Raw genomic sequence first — 20,950 nt, 5'->3', positions numbered from 1 at the left:
TGATCAAAAAAGTGAAATTTTGAACTGAAGTTTTATTTTACTAAAACTTAGTATTTCTGAACTACAGATTTTCCATTTTAACTCCAATAGCCATAATGTAGCCCTGTATTTTTCACAGAGAACCTGAGTGTACAGAATACAGCATAACATAAGCCGTACTGAGGTTATGAGTCGATATATATGCATAGTCATGAAATATGATTTCTGCAAAAGTTATAATTCTGAGTTATCAGCTAATCAAGGGAAAACCATATGAAGTGGTATATTATGGGTGGATTCGTTTTCACATAGATCTTGATAGTGTATCAATCATGTACTAGTGTTAGAAAGCTCCCCTTAATGATTTCTATGGTCATTCGTAAGTTATACTTTCTATAATAGTGGCTTTCATTCTCAAGAGTAAAACCATGTTCAACCAAGATTTATTTTTGAAAAAAAATTGTGATAGAAAGATATAAAAATTAAAAATGCCAAAATTTTGAACATTGATTAACTAGGTATATCTAGTTTTTTATGTTGTTGAGAAACTGGTCTTCCTGGTGGAAGAAGACCAACACAAGTATCTGTGTACATTTGACCGTCTGCCAATTAGACCACTTAGGGTTTCACATTGGATGTTAGAAAGAAGTCTTCCTTTCCACTACCAGAAGGGAGAATTCCCTAAAACTGTAGACAAGTGAGAAACTCGGAGAGAAAGTTCAGTTTATTTAAAGATTTTGAGGATCTAATTACTCACTTGTTTTCTTTGTAATTTAAATTTTTGCAATTTACATTATTCCAAGACAAGCTCATTCACTACAATGTGACTTACTTCCAATAAGTTGCTTAACTCAGCTGATTGATGCCATTTTACTGTCTTAAAGGTCCACTGATCATAAACCAAGACAAACCATCACCCTGCCTGAAAGATCTCCCAGAAGAGGCAATGAAAGCTCTTTGTGAGAAACTCGATATGCCCCTGAAGGGAGTTGGCAATTGGAGGCATGTTGCAACAAGCCTTGGATTCACTGAGGAAGAGATTCAGATTTTCCGAAATGAAATGTTGACTCCGGATGGAAGTCCTTGCACTGTTATGTTAGAAGCACTGATGGTGAAGTCACCTCAGTGTACTTTGACAGAATCTGTGCAAATTCTACAAGCAAGGAAAATTCAGCACTATGATGCTGTGGAGGTTCTTGAGCCCCATTTACACAGCTATAGAGAATAATCTTCACAACAATGAAGAGATTTTCTCATCACTTCACTTTTAGACAGACCTGTCGAACTTTCTGGCTTATCTATTGACAACACGGATTGACAACAAAAGTAAAAAAAATATATATATATATATATATAAAATAGAGGACTTCTTAAGAGCTCTAGCTTAATCAAACTAATTGTCTAAAAAATGAGCTTATGTGAAACTGTTCGAAAATGAACTAAATATTACTTTTTAAAATAATTCAAACAAGCCTCCTGTAAAAGCTTAAATTTCTGGAAAATTCATCATTTTCACAGTCAATATCAAGTATGCTAACTCTCCCATATTATTCGGTAGCCTCCATTAAAAAAAAATAATAAAAAAAAAAAACAGAAAACAAACAACGAAACAAAAAAAGAAGGCAAATCTCCTGGTCTCCATTACGGGTTAACAAATATCTCCCATTAAAGCGAACTCAGATCAGTTCCTTGCTGAAACCTAAAATTTTATCTCAAAGTTTCCAATAATTATCATCTGGTTTTGTGTTAAATCTTACTGCTCTTTTCTCCGTTGCATATTGCACGCACGCATCTTGCTTCTCCCTACGATCCAATTCTTTGCAAAATCCAGCATTAGCAAAAATCCAGATCTGGATTTCTCAATGGACTCGCTCAGACATCTCTGAAGATTCAAAACAAATACAACTTTAACAATAATTTCAACTTCCCTTATTGTTCCCAAAAACAATTCTTGGTTTGGGGCATGCAGGATTACCCGGCTAGAGTTAATTATTGGCATCTATGTCGTGGGAAACAAGCAGCAAAATTCTGTAAAACAATTTCAAGAACAAAGGAACGTAATTTAGAATAGAAAAGAACAGCACAAGCATATTTTTTTGAATATGCAACCACACGTCATAAAAGGTACTATCGAAAAAAAATGCTCACGTGATCTTAGACCAGCGGTCACGGATTTTGTGTCCATGACTAGTACACTTTGGCTCATACGTAATTGTAATGTATAGGGACATAACATTGCCCACCCTGCCTTTTTTCAAATAGTTCATTTTCTTATGTATCCCAGAGTCCTTTGGTTCAAAGGTAACTCTTTTCAATTTAAAAAATAAAGAAGTTAAAGAAAAAGACCTTAAGGAACAAGTGGGCCCAGAGTAAATTTAGCTCCTGAATGTCTAGATATGTCGCTACATAAAACCTGACCTACATAACTTATCTACGTGGATTCATGTAATTCTCTTATAATACCTTATTCTTCAAGATGTGCTTTTAGTCTTGAAGCACAAACAGAAGGATTACAGAAACAATAAGAAGTGATAACCGTACAAAATATTGGTAATCTTGCCTCTTGAGGCTATTTACGAGCTTTTTCGTTCATTACAGATTACGCAGTGGAATATTAGTTATCATATTTCTTATGGCTCCTTTCCAGTCTCATTGAGTCCAAAGTACAAAAAGTTGTATTAAATCGCTTTCGAGGACAAAGATTCGGCACAACTCAGAAACTACTGAAGCTTCACAATATCTTCTAGTACTAGTTGATTAACACGGATTTTTGGACGAAACATGCAAGAATTGCAATACCATTTTCCCCAAGGAATCACCGACAGTTGTCGTCAGTATCAGCGCCTGTCAGACAAGAGGGTCAGTTCTACTCTTCCATTATCTCGCTCGATCTCTGACCCTGTATTGAGAGACATTTTTTGTAGCAAACCATGAGTGTGCTGGTGAATAATGTGTGTAAACATTTGTGTGATTTATTCGTTTCATATTCCTTTAGTGAAAGCGCCTCGAGGAATCTGACGCGAAGTTGCAGAATGCCTGTCCATTCCGACGAAGGCGAAGAGAATTCATTGCCATTCAACGGTTTCATAAGAATCAATAATCACTCTCGCCGGGAATTTTCCCGCCAAATTCCTTATCGATCACAAGCAATTCCTATGACTGGCCCTGCGCCCTTGGATGACCTTGGGATCAAAACAAGACACGTTTTTTGACTGGACGGCCAAAGATAGACAAAGTCAAAGAACCAATCAAAGTGAGCATACTATAATGTAAACAAACTTTAGTACAACTATTCGTTTCATTGACGTATCTCGCTGTTACACCGCGGGGTTTGACGATTTAGATTTCTCTAAGACTATTTTCCCCTAGTTCTTCGAACTTTTGGATTGAGTTAAGAATCATCTGACAGAATAATGCAAGATGGATTTGTCACGAGCTTTACGCTTGATAACTTCTTCATAGCAATCACTTCGGTAGAGATCTCGAACTCATTGAAAAACCACGATGCACTTAAGGAAAGTGGTGAGAATTTCGTTGTATCTTTCATTATTCAAAAATAAGTTCTAATTCTTGCGGGAAATTTAGTTCGCAAATCTCAGAAAAACGTAGTACTCTTGATTCTAACGATGACTTCCTCGTTTTATTACATTACATTACGTTTCATTACAGTTTCATTAAGTTACTACGCAGTACCACAAAGACCACGGCAGATCGCTAAACGCAGCTTTATTTCGCCTTTTTACTTAAAGGTAAGAAAATTACTTAAGATGTAATGGTTATAAGTTGTCTTTCCGTCGTCAAACACTATCAAAACTCTTTCTGCGTGTGCCATTCTAACTACGTCAACGCAGGTTTCTAAAAGCTGTATTTTTGTCACCGAATGTTACAAAAATGTGCTGCATAATCATATCGATTAACAAAATACGTTTCTCAACCAGCTAACGGCTTGTTAAAATATAAGAATTCTGCATGATTGTGAATAAGTTTTCATTCTGAGGGAGTCGTGGTAAACTTTATCCCATTTCAATATAAGAGCATCTTTTTAGAAGACCTGCGACAAACATGGTTTTATCGATTACAGGTTTACGCCACAAATGTCATAACAGTTGATGTAGGTACAGTTCGATACCAAGGTTATGGTTACAATTTCTAGTTCAGCACTTTTCTGACAATGTCACGTTTATAAACACTATCTATTGCAGATAGTTACAAATGTCTCTGAGATCCTTTAAAGGAGTAAAGATCGTGTTGGATGTGGATTCTCAACCACGGTCCTTACAAGATGCACAGGTGGGAAGGATAAGCTCTTTGGCGACAACATCCGCATAAAATCCAATCTGGAAAAACAGATTTACGTTTTACTCTGCCCATATCTGTAAGCTGTCCTTACAAATGGTTCACTGTCTTAAAAAACCCTACATGTCAGTATCGAATTTCTCGTGAGCATATGTGTGTTTCAAGAGACAGAATTTGTTTCCGCTCACAAACATACGTGTTGGTTGCATGTATACATGTCTCTTTCTTTAGTTGTATTCAACCTGAAAGTACCATCAGGGAAATGATCAATCAGCATTACTGATTATCACTATTGCGATATCATAGTAATACTATTTAATATGTAACAAGTCATCCCAGGGATTCGGTACCCGTCCTGCAATTTAAATATTTCTAATTGGAGACTACACAATCATTAAATTTAATGCTTCTCTTTATTTCATTGAAGAGACTGTTTTAGATTTTATACTCCCACAAAGCATGGTTTCAGGTTCAGACTATATATTTTTTCAATCAAAAAAGCTATAGCAATTAATGTTTCATGTGTCTTATGATCTTTCCATCCATTTTATCCAATAATGTAAACTCTAATGTCTTGAAGTATAATGCTGATCGTTATGATATTATGCTGAAAGAATGATCAATAAATATTTATTTCGATGGTTCTGTATTGTTTTGGTTTAGTACTACAAAGCAAATACATCACCTTGACTCTATAATCCACAGCAGATGATTAGTTAATTACAGGATTTTATATGCATTTAAGGAAACTTCGATTTGTGTCTTGACTGAAATATTCCACCGAAATGTTTTGAAAGTCATGAAATACTAGATGTCTTTGAACAAAACCACTTGCTTTGTAAATGAAATATTGGCCATCATCCAAGAAAGTGCCCTGTAATCCCCATGATTTTGGAACTTACACAACTCTTAGAGCATTGAAAAGATTTTGCAGTGTATGACACTATCATGTGATGATTACCAATTGCTTTACAGTTCGTACAAAATGTCATTTAAGCTGTATGTAATATATTCGAAAGTATAACATTAAATAAACTACCATTAAACACACTAACAGTGATGGTTGGTCGCTCTCTGTTATGGCTCGCTCGAGCTCACCACGAGGTATTTCTTCGATGGTAAAAACGGCACAGGAAGCCCAACATATAACATCAACTCCCCCCTTAGCAAAGAAAATGTCAACAATTCAACAAGTTACTAAAAGTTCTGAAGTTCGTTATAAGTTCGATCGTTCTGGAGGCCTTATTGTCCTTTTTGGTCTGTCAGCTCTTCCTGGTGTAGTAGACACGGTGGGTTGGGATGCAGGTAACTCTCTTGGTTCAATAGGAGGACATTCACAGGGAGTACTGGTATCCCCAGTTGGAATCATGGTAGGGAGTACTGTTGTCGACACAGGAAAAGATACCTCTACTGTGGGGCTACCCCCAGTATTGCTGTCGCTATGGGAATTCCCAGCAGACAATAGGTGATCGACATGTACATGACACATTCGATCCCCAACCTTTATCTGATAGGCAAGTGGACCTAGGCGAAGGAGAACAGTTCCTCTATTCCACTTATTCTTCCCACGGAAATTTCTGACTAACACCTGATCCCCAGGTAGGAATTCTCTGGTCTTCTGGCGACCCTGGTCATGCTGTTCTTTCTCCATCCTTTGTTTTTCTTCAACATGTCGGGCCAGTTTAGGTTGTAGCAAGGAGAGTTCGGTGCGAGGTTAGCATCTCAAGAACAAGGTAGCAGGCGTCTGATCTGTTACAGTGTGAGGGGTGTTTCGGTAAGAGAAGAGGAAGCTAGCCAGGCGTGTTTGCAAAGATGCCCCCTTCTGGAGCTTGCTGGTCTTGAGGGCCTGTTTTAGGGTTTGCACATACCTCTCAGCTCCACCATTGGAGGCTGGATGATATGGTGGTATCCGGGTCTGAATAATACTATTTGACTGTATGAAGACTTTAAATTCATCAGAGGTAAACTGGGGGCGATTATCGGACACAATCTCTTCAGGGAACCATATGACGCAAACAGACCACTTAGCAGCTCAATAGTTTTTGCTGCAGTAGTTGACTGGGTCACATATACTTCAGGCCATTTTGAATGGGCATCCACAATAAGCTAGTAGTTGATTCCTTCATATTCTGCAAAGTCAATGTGTAACCTCTGCCAGACTCTAGTAGGCCATTTCCATGGAATAAGTGGGGCAGGAACAGCTCCCTTCTTTACTTCCTGACAGGCGCTGCAATTACGTTCAGTTTCTTCAATGGCAGTGTCCAGTTTGGGCCACCACAAGTAACTCCGAACTAGGGCTTTCATGCGGCAAATGCCGGAGTGATCTTCATGTAGACTGCTTAGCATGGCTGATTTGTACTCATCTGGGATGACAACCCTCATTCCCCATAGTAAACAATCTTGCTCTCGTGACAACTCATTCCTACGATAGAAGAATGGCAAAAGTTCTTCGGGTAGGCATGATTGATCAGGCCAGCCATTTTGTACAAACTGCACAACAGTGGAGAGGAGTTTATCCCCCTGAGTAGCACATGCAATGTCCCTACAGGTAATAGGAAGATCATTAATAGCATAGTTAAAATGATAAAGTTCACTTCCCTGACAGGCTGCCACATGATCAACCAGCAGCCGGGAAAGTGCATCAACATTAGCATGAGCATCAGTGCCTTGGTGCTTGATCTCATACTGATAAGATGACAAGATCAGGGCCCATCTTTGGAGTCTAGCAGCTACTAACGTTGGGACCGCAGATTTGGGTCCCATAATGGAAGAAGTGGTTTATGATCAGTCTCAAGTAAAAATTTTCTTCCGTACAGATATTGGTGGAATTTCTTGACCCCGTAGATGATGGCTAAAGCTTCTTTATCAATTTGACCATAATTCTTTTCGCTGGAAGACAAGGTCCTAGATGCAAAAGCTATGGGTCGTTCTTCTCCGTTTTCCATGATATGAGAGATAACCGCTCCAATGCCATATGATGAAGCATCACATGCCAAGACCAATGGTAATTTAACATCATAATGGGTCAAGACCTTAGCTGAGAGTAGTTGTTGCTTGGCATCATCAAATGCCTTTTGACAATCAGGACCCCATAACCAACTCACCCCTTCTCGTAGAAGGTTGTTTAGTGGCTGAAGCAAGGTAGATAGATTGGGAAGGAATTTCCCATAATATTGAAGCATGCCAAGGAAGGACTTCAGCTCAGAGATGCAAGTAGGAATAGGAGCTCCCATGATACCTTTGACTTTCTCAGGATTAGGATGTACTCCTTCTTTATCAGTTAGGTAACCCAAGAACTCCACTTGATTTTGCATAAAGGAGCATTTTTCAGCCTTTAGTTGAACACCGTACTTGGACAACCGTTGTAACACTGCTTCAAGAACCTTCAAGTGTTCCTCCTGAGCAGGTGCAGTTATCAGGATATCATCAATGTAACAGAATCCCTTGGAGTATTTGATCCATGGTAGACTGGAAGATAGCAGGTGCACTTGCAACTCCGAACGGTAGGCGATGGTAGTGAAATAATCCTTTGTGGGTGTTTCAAATCTAATTTAGTGAACTTTTCCCCGCCTGCTAGAGCACTTAAAAGTTCTTGAGGAGTCGGCAATGGATACTGGTCAACATCCCTGTCTTGATTGATGGTGACCTAATAGTCCCCGCAAATACGGATGGACCCATCTGGTTTGGGTACCACCACAATGGGTGCCGCCCACTCACAGTGGTCTGTCTTTGAAATTATGCCTTCTTTCTCCAACCGTTCAAGTTCAGCCTCAACAGCCCCCTCTAATGCATATGGGAGGGGCCGTGACTTAAAAAACTTTGGGGTTGCATCTGATTTAACCTTGACTCTTGCTTCGAATTATTGGATGCTGCCTCGATAGTTTGAAAACACCGAGTTATACCTGGTAGTTAGCTCCTCTATCGCAGTGGATACCTTGAATAGTTCCACCCAATTGAGGCGAATCACACTGAGCCAGTTTCGGCCTAACACCGGGGGTTGGTCAACAATCTCAGCTACAACGAGTGACCCTTGAACTCTACATTGACGTGCATTTCTCCCAGGGTAGGTAAAACTGCTCCAGAATATGTTTTGAGCTGGGCAGTACAAGGAGACAGACTTAAGTGTTTGTATGTTGCAAATAAACTGATTTGGGAACAACTGTGACGGCAGCCCCATTATCCACCTCCATGTTCACTTCTTTTCCTTCAATTATTATTGGAACAGTTACAGCATCTGTGATGCAGTCATGAACTGCAAACATACCCAATGGATCATCCTCAACCTCAGAAGCTTCAACATGGTTAGTTGCGTGGGATTCCTGTTCACCTTTAGTGCTTTTACTTTTGCAAACTTTAGACAAATGTCCAACTTTTCCACACCAGTTGCATTTATACTTCTTGAACTTGCAGACATTGGCCAGATGATCTGGTGATCCACAACGATAACAGATCCTTGCTTGATCCTTGGGTGTTTTCATATCAGTACGAGTTGATTTGTTAGCAGTTTGATGAATAGGAACCGCTGCTGATACTCCGGAGAGTCCGTGTGCCTTTGTACTAGTATCTGCAAACGGTCAGACTTTCTAGTCTTCTCGGATAGGGACGATAAATGGAGGCCCCGTCTCACAAACCCTTACATGTGATTTAAATTTGTGGGACGTTAAAGAACCCACGCACTCCTCGAAAAGAGTAGGGCACGTAGTGCCCGGTGTTGTGGTCTATCTTTGTGCAGTGTCTATCCAGGGTGAGTTGGGGGGAGGGGTGGTGCCTCGCATGGACCTTCTGTTTCGTTCGCACTAACCCTTCCGGGTCTAGTCACACCCGTTAAAGTCGTTAAAACAAAACAAACAAACAAAACAATTCCGCCGATTGCCGTTCCTCCATTTCCATCGATTGGGCAATTTGTAATGCTTCGTTGAAATTAAGGACTTTTTCACAAAGAAGCTTTCGTTGGATATTTTCCTTTCTAAGTCCAGCAACAAAACGATCTAGTAAGGCATCGTCAAAGGAATCACCAAACTCGCAGTGAATGGTTAATTTCTTTAGCTGAGTTGCAAAATCCGCCACACTTTCGTCATCTTTCCGAAACCGATTGTGGAAGTTGAATCGCTCGGCGATTACGGTAGGTTTGGGGTTTAAGTGATTCCTCAGAAGAGCAACTAGTTCGGCATATTCCATGGTATTACGTTTTTCCGGCATTACCAGGTTTCTCAACAACCCTTAGGTTTCTACTCCAATCGCAGTCAGCAGAACTGCGACTTGTTGCTCCTTCTTTACTTGGTTCGCCACCATATAATTCTCGAGGCGTTCCACATACGAATCGAAGCTTTCTTTTGCTTTATCGAACTCAGTTATATTTCCAGTAATACTCATGATCCCGTCCTTGTCGCGAGATGTAATATATTCGAAAGTATAACATTAAATAAACTACCATTAAACAGGAGTTTTTCCTTATATGGTAAAAAGGGCACAGGTAGCCCAACATATAACACTGTAAATATTGAAAATAATTAGTATTAAGACAATTTATGCTGTAAGGCAAAGAGGGAAAATAAATTAGACGATTATATAAGTGTAAAGATAGGTACCTTACTTTACATCAGTAAACGTCATTAATAATAATTTAGGACACTATTATGTCAAAAATAATAGCTATTATTAAAAACTGGATCATTGGATAATGCAATTCAAGACTTTTTATTGGCTTAGCCATTATGGTATATTAGCCAATATACCATAATCTACAAATATGGTAAGCGTACGCATCAGCTTAAAATCAAAAGGGAGCTAAAAAATCCAGTTTCTTCTTACAAAATAATAATTTCTTGGGGGCGTTTTTAATAAAACAATTATTCCACTCGCGCTTGTTGGATATGAGATGATTATAGCCAACTCGGTGCTACGCGCCTCGTTGGCTATCTATCATCTCATATCCAACGCACGCTCGTGGTATAATTGTTAATTATTTGTATTTAACTCCAGCGAGACCTGGGGCGAGTTTGCTGACAGGCGCTCTATACAGCTTGTCTGACATGTGCTTTAACACAACCTAGCTTTGTTCACCTCTATTTAGAATAGTGTGTGCTATTTATATCTGCACCATGGGAACTAGAAAGAGCAGCAGGAAAACTAAGCCTCCGATAAAACTTACAGATTAGGTAATGGACGACTTACTGGCAGAACCAGCAACACCTCTGCAAATAAGCGAAGCAGTCAAACGCGAACTAAGTCAGGTTGAGTCGATAATCCAAGATCTTTCCCCGAAGAATCGTAAATTCGAGCAGCCGGCAGTAGAACAAGACAGAACAATCGCAGATCTCCGAAACCACAACTTACAGCTTGAACTAGATCTCACTCGTACCATACTCGAGCTGTTAAAGTTACAACGAGATTCAGCGCGGAACAGCTGCCCCACGATGGTAGCGACAGAAAAATCAACAAAGCCTGACGATAACCCAACCGCAAAACCAACCTTAAAAGACCTACACCAACATCCCAACGGACAGCTTGAGCTAAAATCCCTTATGGACTCATTGGGAGACCCAATTCTAGAAGGCCTGACTGAAGAAGAGCAAGACCCGAGGTGTCAGCTGTTGGAACCCACTACTTCTAGAGGTAAGCATCCATTACTTATCCCTGATTTCATTGGTTCCCTTCCCATAGTTCTACAAGAGGATAGAAAGACTATGCTTGGAACCTCGGGTGACGCAAAAATCATCTTGAAATCCTCTCAAGAAAAGAAGCCCTCACTTGACAAAATTTCATTCCCTCAGTGGTCAGCGGCTAACTTTCGTAATATGTATATTCTCATAAAAGATAGCCTCCTATCTTCCACCCAGGATATCTGCGATTATATTACACAGCTCAAAGATTTCTGAACTTGCCAAATGCTATCCCCTGCCAAAAGTGATGCAGTACGATGATTTGTACCTTCGAATGCAGTTTGCCACAAACTGTAAATGGGGAACTGACAGTCAATTCATCTCTCATCAAACACTTCATAGACCAGATAGCTTCACTGTTACAACCACTCGCTCCCCTCCTCGGAAACCATCCCGCCCGGTCATAAATCCAGCAACAGGGAAGCAAGTTTGCTATGACTTCCAATGGCGCAAAGGATGCCGCTTTGACTCTTCTTGCAGATATGACCATGTTTGCATCAAGCCGCAATGTCTTGGAACCCATCCACAATGGCAGCACCAGTCCGCTGCCATTCAAGACCCCCCAATTGTAAACCCACACTCATCTGCAGAGATTTCTCTAAATTTTACTTTGACTGAAGAACTCTCAGGAGATATCTCGTCCATCTCTTTACATGCAGGGAACATTCCCCCCTTTACAACACACCATCCCGCAGAGTGTGGGGAAAGTCCACTTATTAACGCAGGGCCCCTTTCTGAGTCTATGCAGCAGCCCAAAGCAGCCCAGGTCTCCACGGACCTCATATTTGAGACTTGGGCATCCGAACTTTTACATGGTCCAGAAATCGAATTTATCCAAGATAGTGTTCAACATGGCTTTCATTTACTCCCCCCTGACTCCATAGTTGTACACGCCTTTACACAAAATAATAAATCTGCCCTACGACCTAGTTCTAAAGATCAAATTGAAGTGCAACTGGTTAAAGGTCTTCAGCAGGACCACTTTGGGATTGCAGACCACTCCCATATGCCAACTATTATTAATGCACTTGGAGCTGTACCAAAAAAGGACTCTGACGAAGTACGCATGATCATGGATTACAGCCGACCCTCCACAATGAATGCCAATTCATACATAGATTTAGACCACTACAAGTATGTTACTGTTGACGACGCAGCAAACCTCTGTCAGCCAGGTTGTTGGCTGGCAAAAGTTGACTTTAAACACGCTTACAGAAGTGTTGGTACCCACCCGAACAGTTGGCGAATTACCGGAATGTCCTGGTGTTTCAATTGTTCTCACAACCCCACCTACCTTTTTGATAAACGTCTTCCTTTTGGAGCAAGGGCATCCCCCATGGTTTTCCATCGTCTAACACAAGCGGTCTGTCGTATGATGGCCAACTAAGGGTATACTGTACTGGCCTACCTGGATGACAACCTTATTATTGAACCGACTCAGCTTCACTGCAAGGCCGCCCTTGATATGCTACTAAGCTTAATGGAAACCCTTGGCTTTACCATTAACTGGATCAAAGTTGTTTATCCTGCCCAATGCCTGACATTTCTCGGGGTTGAAATCGATACTGTTAAGTGCGAGCTTCGCCTTCCAGCTGATCGTATGTCTGAGTTACTGTCCCTTTGCAAGGAGACAACCTTGAAACTTAATGCTCCAAACTGCACCTTCAACGACTTCTTGGGAAGCTTAACTGGGCAGCACGTGTTGTCCGATGGGGGCCGCATTTTTCTTAGGCAGCTTATCACATTAGCAAACTCTGCTAAACGTTCGTATCATCGCATCTATTTGAACCTGAGTGCAAGAGCTGACCTTCTCTGGTGGACCTCCCTCCTACCCGCACATAACTGTAAAACCCTGTCCCCTTCAGCAACCCCAGAGCTCCATACACCTGTGCTTACTGATGCCTCATTATCTGGTGGGGGGTGCGTGTGGGACACTGACTTGATGTATGTTAACTGGGCCTTGGACAACCCTGCTCTCTACCCTCTCCACATCAATTATAAAGAGACATTTACAATTGTTTTAGCAGCACACCGTTGGGCACCTCTCTGGTCAGGTTACCGTGTAGTTATCAAGTTCGACAGCCAGGTGGCTGCTGCTATTCTAAACAAAGGCTCATCCCGCTGTCCACTCATCATGGCCTGGATTCGTTCCCTATTTTGGCTTCAGCTTATTCATTTACCACATTCCAGGATCGACTAGTACCTTAGCAGATAGTATCTCACGCCTTGATGATATGTGTCACTGGCCGGAGTTCCAAGCATGGCTCTCTCAGTCCCCTACATCACAAGACTTAAAATATCATATGTCACCATTATCTCTTGCACTCCTTAGATCCAAAGGATGTGCATCATTTAGACCGTGAAGTTGCCTACTTCCGACGTCAAGCATATGCTCCCACTACCAAGTCTACCTGTATGAGCCAACTGCGTTCATACCTCTCCTTTTGTGTATATTGTGGCTACCAACCTCTCCCAGCAGCAGACTTAACCCTTAATCGGTATGCAGCTTTCCTGGCAAGGTCACTTTCAGTGTCCTCGATACCAGCCTACTTCAATGCAGTCCGCATCCTATATCTTGAGCATGGCCTTACTGACCCAACCAAAAATAACTTTCACTTAGCAACTACAATTCGAGGAATTAAACGTGCCAAAGGTTTGACAGTGTCTCAAACGAAACCAATTACTCCTCAAATCCTTTTAGCCCTCAGGAACCAGTTAAACTTGGATAATCCTTGGCATGCCACTTTCTGGGCAGTTTGTTTGGTAGCGTTCTTTGGCCTCCTACGAAAAGCTAACCTATTGTGTAGAGGTTCAACTCATTTCAACCCATCAAAGCACCTGCGTCGAGGTGACATCGTCTTCTTCGCCGACTGGGCCATTGTTATCACCAGATGGTCGAAAACAATCCAATTTAGCCAACGCATTCTGACAACTCCCCCACCTCGCATCGCCCAGCACCCACTCTGTCCCTACACAGCTCTTAAGCATGCCTTCAATTTAGTCCCTGCCCCTTTATCGGGTCCAGCCTTTGTCGTTCTAGCACCAAGAGGCCCGACTCCTCTAACACAAGCAAAGTTTGACTCTGCTTAAATTATTGGCGGCCAAAATCAACTTGGACCCATCCCAATTCAGTGGACACAGTTTTCGATCGGGTGGGGCCACTCTGGCCTTTCAAGCCCAAATCCCTGCCGAGCTTATTAAACGATTAGGAGGTTGGCAATCCGACGCTTATAGGTCCTACATTCGTATCCCAGATAAAGACAGAATGCTGGCAGTTAAACAATTGACTTCGTCTCTTTAGTATTTTTTCCTTGTAGTTTTCTTAGTTTTCTTGTCGTCTGGGGTTAGGTCGTGCCTCCCTTGGGCAATGTAATAAACGGAAGGGTCTATTCAGGAACCCTTCCCTGTTCACCCCAGACGTTGTTGTTGCAGTTATTTTGCCTGTTGGGGCTCTTTTAACCCCTTGAGAGTTAAGTCAAAAATAATAGCTATTGTTTGTATTTAACTCCAGCGAGACCTGAGGCGAGTTTGCTGACATGCGCTGTACACAGCTTGTCTGACATGTACTTTAACACAACCCAGCTTCGTTCCCCTCCCTTCCCTCCCTATTGTTTGTTGTTATTGTGTACATTGTTTGCCATGTCGGGCAATGTAATAAATGGAAGGGTCTATTCAGGAACCCTTCCCTGTTCACCCCAGACGTTGCTGTTGCTGTTATTTTGCCTGTTGTGGTTCTTTTAACCCTTCGAGAATTATAGTGATCAGAAGTAGGCTGGGTTGTCTCCACTGAAAAGGAATTATTCCTTACAATTCTTCTAATTTCCTAACCTCTTCATCTCCAGTCACTGCCATCCCTGACGAAGACAAGAAAGGGCTACGTTCTTGCCATGTTTCTCACCTGGAAAATATTGGTGATCCAATCTGTGCATGTGATCACCTTTACCAGCACAGGATCTTCGACAGCGAGAGGTAGAGAGTATGTCAAGAAGAGATACCTCAACGCCTTTTTTTTACGTTCAATTCAGACGAGGGGAAACATCCTTGACCCCGTTATTGACATAATGAGAGGCCAGCGAGAAAACCAGGAGCCAGCTGCCATTTTGTTGAACAAACGGCGCCTTGGAGTGGATCAAAATAATGACGACAAATGAGGATCTGCAGTACCTGCTAATATCTAATTTTTCAATTTGCTCAATTTGCGGAGTTGTGTGTTCAATAATATTTTTTTATTTGCTTTAAGAATAATCAATAAAAAATCTTCTGAGAGAAGAGGATTACGCCAGTGTGGTCATAGCAGTGTTTTTACTGTCACAACTGTTTTAGATGTTAAGCAAAGCAGTATAGTGGATTATAATTCACCTTTACTTTCACCATTTGTGTGCTAGCTAGTAAGTACTCAGGCATTGGACTTCAGAGGTAGAAAAGAAAGATTTTATGGGTAATGTTAAACTGTTTTCAGAAAGTATCCTTACATTCATATTAGTCAGGTGCTATGTACTTGATGAATGTCTTGTTTCATCATATATTATACTCAACAAATGTGATATAATTCAAGATGACAATTCACAACTGGCTCAGTTAAGTTCCCTAGTACTGATATTATAAAAAGAAAAAGGGAATTGTATATTTATATAGTAGTATAGTGATACACTTCTGCAATATTAAGATTGGCATTTTGGGTGTCTTAGATAATGTGGTGTGTCTGTTATATTATGATAGTTAACCCTTTAACTCCCAAGATCTCATTGTTTATACTCCTCTCTAGCTGTTACACATTTCGGTGTAAGTTATAGTTGCTTCTACCTGATAAGTTTGATTATTCTCATTACCTTTTTTCTTGATATTATGTGGATATTACATGGAGAGGTTACATATTAATCACTTCTAGCAGGTAAAAGGGTCAAAGCAAGGAGATATGGTTAAGGTTCCCATAGGTACAGCTTGCCTGTTTATTATGATCTGATGTTTTGTCCTCAAAGTAGTTTCGTATTTCATAACAAAATATGCACCTCTGTAATTACTTATGTAAAGTGTTTTGAGGAAGCTGTGGCCTGTGATGTCGAAGGTCTATATATGGGCGTCTTGTTTTACATATTGTCACCAATTTTCTGTATCCAAGGACCTAAATCTTTTAATTCGCTGAATATAGAAATCCAAAATGTAGGCACTCTTTCCCTGTTTAAGTATGAATTGAGAACATTGCGTAGAATAAATGAAGAAAGATAAACTTAACGTCAAATGTGGAACTATGTCAACATCCTCGGTCGAGGTCAAATTTAAGCTGGAAAATCGTTCTGCTTTTATTATAGAAAAAAAATTAAAATTTCTTTGTTCGTAAAGTCGAACGTTCTCAGACAAATTTATGTCCACAGAAAATGTCCAAGTATGCCTTAGCTCCAAATGTAGACTGTTCTGATTGGATAATATATTTAATGCAATAATAAAAGTAACACGCCAAAGAATTAAACTTCTCACACTCTTGCCGTGTACTGTTTTTGTAGCTTTATTGTAAAAATGATCGTTTTATTGTTTGCTTCTTTTTTTGGCGCTGACCTGAATTAGTGAGTTCAAGAGAATATTTTCTTGGTGAGTTGAAGTGTTTATAATTCCTTGAAAAGTTGTATAATTGTTTGCGCTAAGGCTGCTCATGCTGTAGGTTCTCCTTTGCTGGACAACCAGCATCATGAAATATTTTCCTGTCTCAGGCAAAGAATGCATTAAATAGCTTAAAGTGCCTTGGTCGTGATGGAACTTGCAAGCTACCGCACCTCAGTGTTTTCCAAGGCAAGATCGATGATCTAATGCAAGGTGACGGATGTTTTTAATTAACTTTTATTACTGATTTGATTTATCGCAAATAGCTACATTTGATTCTGCTGAGGAATATTATAATTTTTTTCCCTAGAAAACTCTACCTGGAAGCCCTGGCCAGGTAAATAAGTGGTGTTCTTTAAAAAGAAAAATTCCTAAATCTACCCAGTAGTATAAACGAAAACAGGAAAACTGTCAGGGCATCATGACGAAATGCTGGAAGGTAGCTCTCTATGATGAATGGAGAAACATCTCTTCCAAGGAGGGTTACCAATGCTTCTGCATAGGCACTTCCTGCTACCGAAAGTGGGATGAATTCGGTAGGGCTGGCCTTTCGTCCCTGACTCTACCGTTCAACCTTCCGCTGTAAACAAAATTGTCCATGATTGTTGTCCCAGCCTCAGTTGACTGAGATATAAATAATATTTGACGAGTTTAAAGGAGTATGTGAATGTGTGTTTCCATACAATGCCCTGTTCATCGATATCTTAAACAATGGACCTATTTTGAAATGTGCCTCCTGATTATTTTGTACAGAACATTACTATTATGCTGTGAATACTAAGTTAACTTGTACAGTTAACGTTCCTAATTAAAACAAGTATCCGAAACGAGCAGTAGATCTAGACGTGCATCGATGTATAAAATATTGTCTACTGATGTTCAAAACCAGAATGGCATTACTCTATATCTGAATATCAGCAAAATTGCCAACCCAGATATTTTGATAGGAATCTAACCTAAGAAAATTGTTAATCATATTTAGAAAAAAAACCACTCCTTAGATCATAAGTCTTCTCAATATTCATGATCTACAACCTGACTAATGTCAAGGGAGCTGTTTACCAGCACAGCTTATAAAAAGTTACTAAAGAAATCTGGGATGCAGGCAGCAATGGTAGACAGAGACATGAACAGGAAAACGAGCACAACATGAAATGTTACTTCCGAGTATAGGTTTCTAGGGGATCAAAGTTCAAAACTCTTAGAGTCAAAGTTAAAATGTTGTCTATCATACTTTCCTACACCAACCAGAAGACCCTATCGTTGTTTGCATTGTCTCACCTAAACTCCTTCTCGGCCGCGCTCCCGCTCTGTGTTAGCATTCGCTGGATCGGACCGAGAAACATTCGTCAGACTGCAAAAGGAAAGGCAGCTAAAATATGGGCTAGATATTTCTTTACCTTTTTTAATGATGTAGATGCATAGATAATTGTTTTATCAGATGGCTCATGACTAAGGCTTAAAAGTTATTTTTTAGAATTTTAAATAATGAACTTATTTATAAAGTGAATCTTCTAAACAGTGCTTCGGATTGGCATCAGTGATCCCTCAAACTAACCTGAGACCTCACTGATCGAGGAAGTTTACCCTTTTGAAGTACTGCGCGAATCACCATCATCACCCACGTTAATTGGATAATTAAGTTAGCTCGTGCAATACAAATTTCATGTGACCACACGCAAAGTTTTGTAAAGGAATTTCTTCTACGTGGTTCACTACCCCGTAAACGAGTCTCTTTTTTATGGATGCGACAAGTTCATTTGTCGCTCACTCAGCCTTGTTTTGAACTCAAGCAGTCTAGCTAAAAGTGGATAGAGCAGATTGACACCATCTCTCTCTTCAACATACACTGTATGTATAAGCAATAACAAAATTTTCTACAGACAAATTATTGATTGTAATCGAATACAAAATTATCACACAAGGGAAAATCTGAGAGATAAAGTTCAAATTAATTAACAAACACAACTCTTATGGAATCTCTAGAATTTAAAATTGGAAAGTGACCAGTTTAATTTCCATTATAATCGATTTTCTTGTAATCTAGGTCATTTGATCACGTGTATAGAAAGATTCCACACGAAATGCAGACCTTAAATCTTCCTTATCAATAATAGTGTTTCCTCTTCAATTCCTCCAAAACTTATCTCGTTTTTTCTCACTTCATTCTTACGCAATCTTCCTGTTATATTTATAGTATAAACAGTGTCTCTTTTGAAGTAAAACACTCAAAGCCCCAAGTTCACAACAAAACGTTTGCAGTTTAAAATTGCGGTAGTGTTTATCCAACATTGAGTTAGTAGAACAAAATGGAGTGAAGACTTTCTCGAAACTGTTCTGAAAAGTCTTCTGAAATCAAACACATCTGGTAAGATAAAGGTTTTGGCTCGAAGACTAAATGGCCGTTCGTTTGGCTCCCGACTGTTGCGACTGGACCTTCGATTAAATCGTACTCGCTCATAATCTGCCGTGTCTTTGCTGATTGTTTTCCTGACCTGAATAACGACACGATATCGCGCCATTTGTCCAAGTCTTCCTGCGCCCTCAAAGTTAATTTTCGTGTCTTGTTGATCGAGGACACGTCACCTTGAGCATTTAGGCGGAAAACCAAGATGGCTGGCCTCACCGTTTTGCATTTAGCCCACTTCAAAGCATCCTCGATGTTGTCTGTCAAATAAAAGCCTTTCCCAGGGCTAAAATCTCGTTTCTCCTTTCCTGCCGATAAATGAATGCCAGATATCAAGCGCACTTCCATGATCGGTACCGTGAAACAAAAAGGTGTGCTTTTGTTCGGGAAACTTGCACAACATATATGTGTCACGATTAAGGTTTCATTCTCCTTCGTCACAAGATTGGCAGCGATAACATGACAGAGTGGATCACCGTCGCACAACTTGCATTCGGATAAGGAAGCTCACACCATTCATTTGTTTTATCACTTTGAAAGGGAAACCTTGCCTTATTCTTTGAAAGTAAAATATTGTATTTGAACTCGTCTTCAATGTACTTCTCAGCCCACTCGCATGGATCCGCGAGATGCTTTTGGACTGTGTCAGTTCGTGCGCGAGCAAAAATTATTTCGGCGGCCGAACTCAGGGGGTCGAAACCGATACGATCAAGCAGTACCCTGCTAAGAGAGTTCTTGTCTGTCAAAGTTAAAGTGGCATAGTTCTTCCGCAACTGAATAACCACCCATTCAAACAATGTTCTGTGATATCGAAATTTGACTCAGCCATCCTCAAGACAGTCGAGGAAATCGAGTTTGAGTCCAAGGTAAGAGCAAACGCGCACTGTTTCTCGCTTCATTCCTGCGTGGCCTTCATCTAAAATTTCAAAGTTTACTTTTACCCTTTCAATCGATATTTTGGTCAACTTCTCTTCAAGAATCTCACAATAAATGTAGAGCATCGGTTCTAACAACAGATCCGTTAAGTCTTTGTCTTGGTTTGATACAAAGAATTTCTTATACGGTTTGATCACAGACTCTTGGGTAGTGAGGATTGTGTGTTCCAGGTCCTGAAGCTTGTTTAGTTGCTATTTACCACTGTCTTGAAGTAAATTTATTCTACGGAGCCACAGTTTGAGGACTGAAGAAAGACATTCAACTTGTAATATTATCAAGAAAATACTCTCCTTTATTTCCTCGTCATGAGATTCTTCAATTTCTCGTGCCTCTCCTTCTTCCTCTGTTGATGCAAATGTCTCTTCAATAGTACCAAAGCTATCACCAGCATATTTCGCTGCGATTTTTTCAAACTTGAAGCCTGCAGCGTCAAAAATTGGCCTTGAAATATCCATTAAACAAGCTTTGGCCATACTAGTATCTCTGTTTGAGTCAGGCGTGGATTCCCCATTAGTTGGGGTCCACTGAGGAATTTGAACGTTTGACTTTCTCTTGGAATTTACATGAACATAAATATACTAAACTTGGTCACCCAATAGGATATGACGTTCTGGTTCACAGTTCACGCGATTGGTTCAGCAGTGCAAGCATGATTACTTGAAACGAACCCCCACCCATCGGAAGAAATACGGAAAGATTAAACCCTATTTAAAAGCGATTCTATTTTAGTGCGGCTGTCAAATTATAATACATGCGGCCCGAACGACCCTTCTCCCACTACCCTAAGAAATTGCCTTTCAAACTCATTGTTTTCTTAAAAGGTGGACCTATAGTGGTAACAGATTACTTGGGAATGATGTGCTGTTACAGTAAATCTGTGACAAACCCCTTGGTTTGTCTTATAGTCACGTTACTACTCAACCGAATTAGAAAACCTCTGCTTAATATTATTCTACTTAACCTTCCCAACACGCTTCCCATTTGCTCCCATTTCCCTTCTCCTTCCTTTCCCCCTTCAGCCTGATGTAAACACGAGCAAGTCCGTGCAAGGACTCAACTTTGAAACTAAAAGAAC

At 40.4% G+C, this 20,950-nt stretch overlaps 1 protein-coding gene and 2 pseudogenes across 4 annotated transcripts in view; all 3 read left to right on the top strand.

Moving 5' to 3' along the window:
* The window catches only part of LOC111337466 (uncharacterized), a 10,307-nt gene extending 5,391 nt beyond the window's left edge, over positions 1 to 4,916 (top strand). For all 3 annotated transcript variants that reach the window (XM_088732733.1, XM_088732734.1, XM_088732732.1), the window contains 4 exons: positions 864 to 2,838; positions 2,975 to 3,232; positions 3,649 to 3,728; positions 4,182 to 4,916. In XM_088732733.1, the coding sequence (XP_088588859.1) occupies positions 864 to 1,207 (344 nt within the window). In that variant the 3' untranslated portion in view covers positions 1,208 to 2,838; positions 2,975 to 3,232; positions 3,649 to 3,728; positions 4,182 to 4,916. The remainder of the gene's footprint in view (positions 1 to 863; positions 2,839 to 2,974; positions 3,233 to 3,648; positions 3,729 to 4,181) is intronic.
* On the top strand, positions 3,393 to 15,999 carry LOC148724017 (uncharacterized; annotated as a pseudogene). Its single transcript, XR_015992079.1, has 5 exons — positions 3,393 to 3,501; positions 3,649 to 3,728; positions 4,182 to 4,354; positions 4,939 to 4,990; positions 14,780 to 15,999. The product of XR_015992079.1 is annotated as an uncharacterized LOC148724017 (transcript).
* LOC148724018 (uncharacterized) lies at positions 10,377 to 14,238 on the top strand (annotated as a pseudogene).
* Positions 16,000 to 20,950: the final 4,951 nt, after the last annotated feature.

The sequence above is a fragment of the Stylophora pistillata genome, chromosome 9 (genome assembly GCF_964205215.1).
Source record: "Stylophora pistillata chromosome 9, jaStyPist1.2, whole genome shotgun sequence".
Classification (NCBI taxonomy): Eukaryota; Metazoa; Cnidaria; class Anthozoa; order Scleractinia; family Pocilloporidae; genus Stylophora; species Stylophora pistillata.
This window is presented reverse-complemented; position numbering and strand designations above follow the sequence as displayed.